The 10,543-nt window shown below is 36.0% G+C and overlaps 1 protein-coding gene across 1 annotated transcript in view; it reads right to left on the bottom strand.

Annotated features, from left to right (window-relative positions):
- Nucleotides 1-316: 316 nt before the first annotated feature.
- Nucleotides 317-10,543, bottom strand: part of TMPRSS15 (transmembrane serine protease 15) — a 122,487-nt gene continuing 112,260 nt past the window's right edge. The window contains 3 exon segments of the mRNA XM_043593821.1: nucleotides 317-1,354; nucleotides 6,417-6,556; nucleotides 10,054-10,149. Of these exon segments, the coding sequence (XP_043449756.1) occupies nucleotides 1,187-1,354; nucleotides 6,417-6,556; nucleotides 10,054-10,149 (404 nt within the window). The 3' untranslated portion in view covers nucleotides 317-1,186.

The raw sequence follows: 10,543 nt of genomic DNA, 5'->3' as shown, positions 1-10,543 counted from the left end.
CCCCCCAAGATAGTGACTTTTGGTACAACACATGATTATCTGAACTTCTCTAAACCTCCACCTACACAGCGGCCCTAATTCTCAATACCTCAATAAGAATCATTCCTTTCAGATGTAGCCCCATCTTGTTTCTTGTTTGGTAGGGCCAGTCTACAATCCCTTAACCTTATTCTTTCTTCTATTACTTGTGATTATATAGACGTGTGTGTGTGTGTGTATTAAGTAGGTGTGGATTTTGTCTTCCCAAATAAATCAGTAGATTTTGTGTGGAAAGCTAAACAGAAGTTTGCACATACTCTGGAAATGATCCAAGAGATTAAAGCAGTGAAGCAAATTCATTTATTCCACATTTTTGGCCTTCTAATGGGTGATTCAGCTGCGTCTAAGTTTTGCACATGTTAAAAACATCCACTGTAAGACACATAGATCAGAAAAAAAACATTTGTAATAGTTGCATTTTTTGGATATGTCTGATTACTTTTTGGAAACTTAAAAAAATATTAGCTTAAAATAAATGGGCGGTGCGATTAATACAGGTAAAAAATGATCCAATAAAAGAATGGAAATATCATTTAATTTCCTTTTTATTTTGATACAGGGGTGATCTGTAGACTTGCACTTGTTTGCTTTTTAATTATCTTGAGAGGAATGTGTAATCAATTTAGTCCAGGTCTGTGACATGAGCCTAAAGTACATATTTGTTATGAGTGGGGAAAATATTAAGGATATGCTCAAGATGAATTGGAAATTGGAAATGCATTTAGATAGAAAATCAGGAAGACTACTGAGATTCTGAAAATAGCAAGGTGGAACTAGATAATTTACAGCAGTTTACTTCAAAAAAATAACATACTGTGCAAAATAGTTTATTTTACTTCTTTTCTTAATTTTGCCAAAACTTTAAGAATGCAGTATATGCTTTAACATAGCATTCCTTTAAATAAGAAGAGTATGATAAAGATAATGATTACAGAGGAAAGATTGTAAAATCTCTGTGAAAGATTAACTGTTCACAATGAAAAAGTTACTTTGTACGGTACAGATTATTTTTTTGTCTTCACCCTTAATCCTCAGCATTTCGATGGCTTAGGTAAGAATAAAGCCTTTTAGAAATCTCTTTTGTCAAACTCTCAATTCCCATGCTCTTTAGAGTGGAATGGGAAAACCACACGGCTTTCATGTTGGTTTAGGAAACACGGTACTGCAGAAAACTTTGTATCCATTCTGTGAACCTCGGGGCCAGGGCATACACCCCTGGACGATTAGGCCGTGCGCATTGGTATCCAAATGATGTCACACCAGCCAGGAACCACCTGTTGTTTTCTTGGCACATCAATGGTCCTCCTGAATCCCCCTAAAGAGTAAATTGCAAAAGAAAATTATAGATGTGTTTTCTTTTTTTTTTTTTTTGATTTAAAAAAAAAATTTTTTTTAACGTTTATTTTTTGAGACAGAGAGAGACAGCGCATGAACGGGGGAGGCGCAGAGAGGGAGACACAGAATCGGAAGCAGGCTCCAGGCTCCGGGCCGTCAGCCCAGAGCTGGACGCGGGGCTCGAACTCACAGATCGCGAGATCGTGACCTGAGCTGAAGTCGGACGCTTAACTGAGCCACCCAGGCGCCCCGTAGATGTGTTTTCAATTGATACATAAGATTATTTTTTAGCAAATCAATTCAAAACTACATGTCAAAAATATGCTTTAATTGAAAGTCATCTGTATACATCTTCACAAGCACTCTCTGTCAAGAAAGAGAACCTTTTGCTGCTTGGTAAGGACCCAGAGAAACCATGAGAACTAAAACATAATTTATATGTAATTCTTAATGATGTACTTTCATAGCAAGTTTCCTTACTTTCATTATGGCATTTTAATAGGGACTAAGAAAATCTCTAAGGCACAACTATGAGGAGCATCCTAACCAAAATATATATTAAAATCTGATCATTTAGTAAAGGAGGTATGATGATTTCATTCATGTAGAATTTAAACGAAGCAGATGGACATGGGAGGAAAAGGAGAGAGGGGCAAACCATAACACAGACTTACTACAGAGAACAAACAGGGTAGCTGGAGGGGAGGTGGGCTGGAGGGGAGGTGGATGGGTTAAAGGGGTGATGGGTATTAAGGAAAGCACTTGTGATGAGTACTGGGTGTTAGATGTAAGTGATGAATCACTAAATTCTACTGAAACTAATATTACACTATATGTTGAACTGGAATTTAAATAAAAACGTGAAACAAAAAAAATAAAACCAAAACCAAGTATGTTCTAAGTATTAGGGGTGACTTTGCAGAAAAGGCACTTATTACACACATTGTGTGTTTACAGAAACTAAAAACTCACACATGAAGTTGATTTTAGTTCTTTCGGATAGCATTAACTTTTGGGCATTAGACACCATCCGAATTGAAAAAAATCTTCACATTTCAACTGAAATTGGCCTATGATATAACCTGTAGTGATAGGCACACATATTTTCATAAGAGATTTTAACTGATGAGTTGTTTTTAATTTTTGAAAATCTTAATTATAGCAGTTTCTAATAGAGTTAATTACATATATTTGATTTGCACATGAATATTTGTGTGTAATGCAAAAGAACATGATACAAACACATAATGCCATTATTTAATGATGGAATTGACAAATATCTCTCTTATACTAATTGTGCGATACTTTTAATCTTTTCTTATATTTAATATTTTCTTATATGAAGGAATTAAAGCCTTGTGTACTTGGGTTGCAAGTACATCATTGGTAAATAGTTCATCCCAAGTTTGTCTTAAACATTTTCCTGAGAGACTTTTTGCCTGAATCTTTATTGTCTTTGGGATCATATTTAAGGGGAAAAAATGCAGTATGTGGTGTATAAAAGCACCTTTTCTTGCTTGGGTACAGAGGAACATAAATTGTACTGGCAAACACAGGTTACCTCTTTTCTAGATGTAACAAATGTGTTCAAACCGTTGGAAGGCCGGGACTGGGGGTTTTATTTCTGTACCCTAAGCCCTTAGTTTATAATATGGGTCCAGAAATAATTATGGAACGATTAAGGATAAATACAGGCTCAAAGTTACATGTAACTTAGAAATTATTAAAAAATAAACTTTAACAGTTTGGATATTTTTTAAAGGAATCATTTAGTTTTCTTCATATTTTCTAATATATCTTAATTTTTAAAAAGACAATAGAATCTAGACCTTGATTCCATGAACACGGATTTTAAATCGCCCAACATGTCAGTTGGAGGTTATTTCCAATGAAGATATTTCCTTCTTCCACTATCTGAGAGATATGTATGTACTTAAAAAATATGAGTGACTGTCCAGAAAATAAAGCATTAACCTAAAATTTATGTTTCTATACCAGTGGTTTTAGTATGCTAACACACACATTGCTGGGCCCCAGTTTAGAGTTGCTGATTCAGCAGGTCTGTGCTGGGGCCTGAGAATTGGCACCTAGAGCAGACTCTCAGGTGATTCTGATCTGCTGGATTGGAAGCTGTGCTTTGAAAACCCCTGGTATATGGGGTTCAGTGGGTTAAGTGGCCATCTTTGGCTCAGGTCATGATCTCATGGTTCACGAGTTGGTGAGTTCGAGCCCTGCATCTGGCTCTGGGCTGACAGCTCAGAGCCTGGAGCCTGCTTCAGATTCTGTGCCCCCCTCTCTCTCTGCCCCACCCCAGCTCATGCTCTCTGTCTCTCTCTCTTAAAAAATATACATTGAAAAAAGAAAAAGAAAAAGAAAAAGAAAAAGAAAAAGAAAAAGAAAACTACTGGTACAGAATAAGGCTCTACATAGCAAAATGAGTTTGCTCTTTGTGTCATTCACTTAGTTTTATAGAGAGAGGACCTCTACAGCCACTTGTGCCTTAAAATCCAGACATCTACCCCCAAAACACAAGCCCTTGGTAAGCCAGAAGATATTTAAGAATATATGGAGGACTAATAAGGCAAATTCTTTGCAACTATAGGGGGAAAATAATGCTTCGTAGAGCTTATTCAAGTGATATATCAATAATGGCATATTCATAATTTTAATGTATTCTCATTTAAAAAAATTAATGTTTACTATTTATTTTTTTAGAGAAAGACAGAGTGTGAGTGGGGGAGGGGCAGAGAGAGAGGGAGACACAGACTCAGAAGCAGGCTCTAGGCTCTGAGCTGTCAGCACAGAGCCCCATGCGAGACTCGAACCCACAGACCGCAAGATCATGACCTGAGCCAAAGTCAGATGCTTAACGGACTGAGCCACCCCGGTGCCCCATTGTGTTCTTATTTAGTTAATCCTCTTGTATAACATAGTATTAAAGTTGAACAAAGAAAATCATGTGACCCTCTAGACTACTGATTACTCAATCACGATACCATGTTACACAAGACATTTCCCTGTGTGGGAGCTTCCTTCCTTGCTAATGAACAACATACTTAGACTCCCTAGAAATCAGAGCCAAATATAAGATTTCAGAGATTTGGCATGAGTTACTGACTTAATGTAACCCTAATATCAGTAGCATCGGCAGCCCTATTTTCTACCCGGTGCATGAGGCTCCTGCCACACAGCCCCCATTAACTGTAATTGACGTTGTACAGCTGATTTCCCTCCTGAACGATAATTCTATAAATCTCCCTCTAAGTGGCAATATATCTTACCTTTGCACACTTTTCATTTTGAAACGAATAAGATCCAGAGATAAATTTTAAACAAGAAAGCTATCCTATCCGTCTTGAATTTGCAAGTGTTCATGCAAGCAGAATAAATGCAAAACCAAGCTGAAAGTTTAACGTGATTTGAGACACAGACTTAACTATATAGATACATATAAGATATATATAAAGATATATATAAAGATAAAGAAGATATATATAAAGATTCATCTGCTTAAGTGTATGTGAAAAAAGTCTTGTATCAAGTCGAATTGTGGGTGACATATGTGTGTTAATATCTGTAACAAGTTGTTTACACTTTAACAAAGTGAAAGATTTTATCATGGTATAAATTACTACGTTTGCATTTGTATATTATTCATTTGCTCAATACTGCTATCAGGTTTAATCTAATTCAGTAGATGTTAATGCATCAATATCTTATTAATTTCAAATACAAAAAAATGCCAGAAACTTTATTTACAAAGTCTTATAATGAAAATTGTTAATATTTTTGAGTGCTTACTTAAATGCCTTATATGTGTTACCTTATTTTTAAACCTCTAAATAAAACTTAAGTGACTTGCCCAAAGTCTCACCCATAAGTATTAAGGCAAGGGTGAAAAATAAGTGTAATCTGAGCACAGAATCTACGCTCTTCATGACTACTTCATGCTGCACCTAAAAATTAATAATTGTTCTAAAATCTCACAGAATTTACCTTTTATTTGTTGAGTGCATGTGGATTGCATGGTGCTAACAGATAGCTACATTATTTCTAGGTGGTAAGATGTTTTTGTCCTCAATGAGGGTAGCTTGTGGGTAGAGGTTTCTCTGATGGTCACACAAGTCAAAAGCTATGGATACTTCAAATATATTGCCGTGTTGGCATTCAGTGAGTTCATGTTATTACATCTCTAAAATGCCATGTAGATGATAAGATGAAAATTCTACCATAGGTGTTCCAGATCCAGAGTTATGCCAGGCTGTTGAGTAAGTTCTATTTTTTAACCTTCCTACAAGTGGTTAGCTGCAAACTGGCTCTAGCCAGGTTATCCAGGTTGGTTCTTGTGCAGAAATTATTTCTTGTCACTGGAGGGGCACCTGGGTGGCTCAGTCGGTTAAGCATCTGAATTTTCATTTCACTCAGGTTGTGGTCTCTCGGTTTGTGAGTTTGAGCCCCATGTTGGGCTCCACACTGATACTGTGGAGCCTGCTTGTGATTCTCTCTCCCTCTCTCTCTGCCCCTCCCCTGCTCATGCTGTCTCTCAAAATAAATAAACCTAAAAAATTTTATTGTTACAAAAAAATTATTTTTTGTCACTGGACCTTTGGCCCATATTCAAAAACAAGAGTTGAAAATTAGAAGCCATTAGGTGATATTGGCCTTCAGATTTACTTTTTGTTTGTTTTAAGTTTGTATAGGGTTTTAAAGAATTAGAATTTTATTTAGGTAAGATATATACTCTTCAGGTCAACAGTGGGCCCAGCACTACATATTTCGCCTGACTATCTCACATATTCAAATTTTATGCCTCATCTCTAAAGACTATCGATTTTAATACTTGTTTAAAAATTAGTTTTATTTGTAATGCTCACATCCACCCAGAAGTTCTATGCAAGTAGGCCACAAATAAAAAACGAAAAGTCACATTTTCGTAAAAGAAGAAATGACGATCTCTTTATTCCCTAATCATTGTCAAGCAATCAAATGATTATGTAGCAATGCTTTCTGGAAAGGTAGGATGAGCAGTTTTACATACTTACCTGACAAGAATCTATTCCTCCTTCTTCGTAGCCTGCACATACCATATTTTCTGTAATGTTATATTCTGGCATCTGTTGCTGGCATTTCTCGTTTGATAGAAGAGGAACATTAGCTTCTTGTAATATGTTTGCAGTAGGACCTGTTCAAAATGGTAATGCAGCCAGCCAGTCAGAAGTGATCGACATGCATCACTGAATGAGCCACCATCAGTCTTATTTATTCCAACAGTTCACTCTCATTATCGAGTACTGTGTGTATATATAATGGAACTAAATGCTAAACCTTAGTATTTTAAAGCACATAATAAAGCCCATCTGTGGGTTTTGCCAAATGGATAACAGTAAAGTACTTCTTTAGTGCCCAAGGGCTAGCAGGAATGGTGGATTGGACTAGACAGTCTTTAGGCATTTTCAGTATTTGTAAATGGTTACAGTATTGCTCATGGGGGAAAAAAGCCCACCAACACAAAACGTTTCATTTACAGAAATTAGCAACAACTCAGAAATCCAGGAGGCTTTTCATTTGGCACCTGAAGAGGTGCTCCCTCATAATGGCATTCAGCAACTTTGTGATGCTATGTGAATGAGCAGGTGCACACTGAGCAAAAGACAAAGCTCAAATGAGCTGTGCCCTGGTCTAAGGGCAATCAGCTTGTCATCCACGTGCAGGTGAAGAGAAAGGAGGCGTTTTGTAACAGAGTGTATTTCCATGCTTTTTATAAAATGACTCATCTACTGCAAGCATGGATCTCTGTTTACTGAAATACTACTCCCAAGAGGGATGTGAAACAAGCAGGTGTCTGTCTAGTGCCTCAGAAAAGGTACATGATAAGCACTTTCTACTAATTAGCAATTCTATTTGGTTCCTCAAGAAAGGCAGAAGGTTGATGATAACTTAGTGCATATGACAGCTAAATGTATGTGACTTCATATGTTGCAGTAAATGTTGCTGCAAAAATGTATGTGATTTCATTTCCAGCTAAGCTTAAGTTTAATCCACACACTAAAAAGACAGGAAACAAATGTGCGTGTGTGTGTGTGTGTGTGTGTATGACTCAGTGGTGTGTTTAATGTTTAACAACTGGTTTTCAAGAAAAAAATCCCCGATACGTATCATTTGCCTGATGTAAACACTCCAACCATGGCCAATTTCAAGGTACCAGCATGACAGTGAACAGGGGTTGGGAGGAGATATGCACAAACGGCAATTTCTGGCTGGTGCCAGTGACTCCAACAGCATACCACTGGTTGACTTTTGAAGTCTGACAATGGGTTTTGAAAGGTGAAGATGGAGAGGCACCTGGGTGGCTCAGTTAAGTGTCCGACTCTTGATGTTGGCTCAGGTCATGATCTCATGGTTTATGAACATGGAGCACTGTGTGGTTGAGCCCTGTGTTCTGGGCTCTGCACTAACAGTACAGAGCCTGCTTGGTATTCTCTCTCCTGTTCTCTCATTCCCTACCCTGCCTGCCCTCTCTCTCTCTTTCTTTTAAAAAATTTTTTTTAAATGTTTATTTATTTTTGAGACAGAGACAGAGTGTGAGTAGGGGAGGGGCAGAGAGAGAGGGAGACACAGAATCTGAGGCTCCAGGCTCCGAGCTGTCAACACAGAGCCCAAGGCAGAACTTGAACTCACAAACCACGAGATTGTGACGTGAGCTGAAGTCGGATGCTTAACCGACTGAGCCACCCAGGCGCCCCTCTCTCTTTCTCTTTCAAATAAACATTTAAAAAATTAGTAAAAGAGGTGAATATGGAGGAGGAAATTCAGCATCTCAATGCCATTCATTCATTGAGGATGGACCAGTAGTTTTTATTGTAAACTATTATAAAGTCAAAGGCAATTTTGCTACTTATCAAGGAACAAAAAATGGTTGGGTCTAGGACAAACTCTTCGGTAAAGAAAAATTTGAGCAGTATTTTTATATTTAATATTTATTTGTCAACGTGAATTGCCATTAGGATAATTAAGAATGCACACAAAAAGACATACATAAAAATATCAGTAAAGTTATTTTAAGTTTACTAATTGCCTTAATTTAGTCAACTAATATCACTTCATTTCTTCCTAGTAAAGCAATGTTCATGGTTTTCCCTGATGATTAGTGTAATATATTCAAAAGGTGGAAGGGAACTGGGTTTTACACAACTAGGTATCTGGAAATCATAAGGCAAAATTCATAAAATTCATTAAAATTTCCATTACCCAGGAAGTATTTAATTATGACCTGACCATTTATTCCTAAATGAAACTGATCACAGATGCAGATTTCCCTTGGCTCCATACCACTCTTAGCGACCTTTCTTAAGCCAATTAAATGCATATCTTTAGTAACAATAAATAAATGAGTCAAGTTTACTCAGCTCTTAAAAGAAATACCCATTTCCTATGGAATAAAGAGTCTTAAACTTTGTTAGTGGATAATTTGTTTTTGAAGAGTCTACATCATGGTCATAAATGTCTTTTAGTTTGAAGTCTGATAGAGAAAATATCTATCTAGGAATCATTTTTACTCTGTAGGCTTCAAATTTAATAAATCATGGCATTTTTCAAGTGGAGGAAATACAAGAATATACAGTCTTTGACTTCAATATACTTTATGGACAGAAGACATGAGGCATTTCAGCAACATAATGTAATTACAGTGGAGAACCTTTGTCGAAATCATTAGGCAAAGATTTGACTTAGAACATCATCCTTTTTTTTACAAGGAATATGGGAATTTTAACTCTAGATGCTTTGCTTCTGGTATCTGCATCTCTCCACATGATTCTGTGGCTTTTCATCTTGTACAGTTAAGATTTGTAAATATCTTGGTCACGATCTGTTGGGACTCAAGAGGCCTGGTTCTTCCACCAGAGTATATAGTGCCTTTCCTTTTTCCTTAATATTTAATAAGTTGCCAAAATTCTGTCCTAGATGGAATAACTCCTATTAGGAATCCAAAAGCAACATGGCTTGTAGTTACATTTAGAGAGAATAAAGTACTGGAGTGTTTAAAAAAATATGTTCAGTTAGTTTTAATATGCATCTTTTCTGTGTTTGGAAAACATCTTATTAAATAATGCTAACGAGTCAATTTATAGTCTTCAGTGTAAGATTTATGCCACATCTGAATCTGCTCATCAGTAGAGTGAGTCAGAATGTTGAAGTTAAAAGGGATTCTTTTCTCATTTCTTACGGAATGTGAGTATGAGGCCTTTATATGATAAATGAAGATAGTTTTATTGATTTGGAAAATGAAACAGGTAATAATTTGGCTTTTGATCAGACTTTATGTGATTTACAAAAGTAAATTTTATAACCTTTGTAATATTCATTTAAATAGATGTATCTTTTCTCTTTATCAGAGTATTTATAATACTAAAATTACATACTAAGTTTGGGGAATGCTTGAACTCTCTTCCAAAAAATATAGTTTTATAATATGTTCTACACAACCTGGATTAAAAAATATATATATATATATATACACAAAAATACACACCATATGAATATAAACCTGACAGTGCTTTTAAGAGCTATTGGAAAACTTGTTATAAGAGTTGCAAAAAATATTGAAAATATTCACAGGATAGTGCAATAGCATACTTCTTAGTAGTAGACATTTTCTTTTTATTGAGTCTGATAATTTACCTTGATGTATAAGCCTCCCCCAGCCAGCAATGGAACAAATTCTTCCTGGAGGAAAAACATGATTTTCTTCCAGTAAACAAATAGGTTGTATATAATCTGGAAAAACAGAATAAGAACAGACACACATGCATTTCTAACAGATTTTAAAAATCAATTATTTTCAGCACGTTATCTAAAAAACCTGTATTTTTGTTTTTGTTGCTTGAACATTTTTTAGACATCAATTGCTTGAACATTTTTTAGACATCAATCTTAGGGGAAAGAGGCATCTCCAGGAGGCACTCTTTGATAATGGACTAGGTATCACTAGTGGTCTTTTTGGGATCTTTTTCTACATTGTATCCTAATTACTCTTTAATAATGTAAACAAGGTCTTAGTTCTAGAGTTGGTCATTTATATTTGATTTTAAGTAATCATGCTATTTACAGTGTCGGTTCTGTAAAAATCTTGGTATGGCTCTTCTTTAGGGTCAATTAAGACACTTGGACA

The sequence above is a fragment of the Prionailurus bengalensis genome, chromosome C2, assembly GCF_016509475.1.
Source record: "Prionailurus bengalensis isolate Pbe53 chromosome C2, Fcat_Pben_1.1_paternal_pri, whole genome shotgun sequence".
Classification (NCBI taxonomy): Eukaryota; Metazoa; Chordata; class Mammalia; order Carnivora; family Felidae; genus Prionailurus; species Prionailurus bengalensis.
This window is presented reverse-complemented; position numbering and strand designations above follow the sequence as displayed.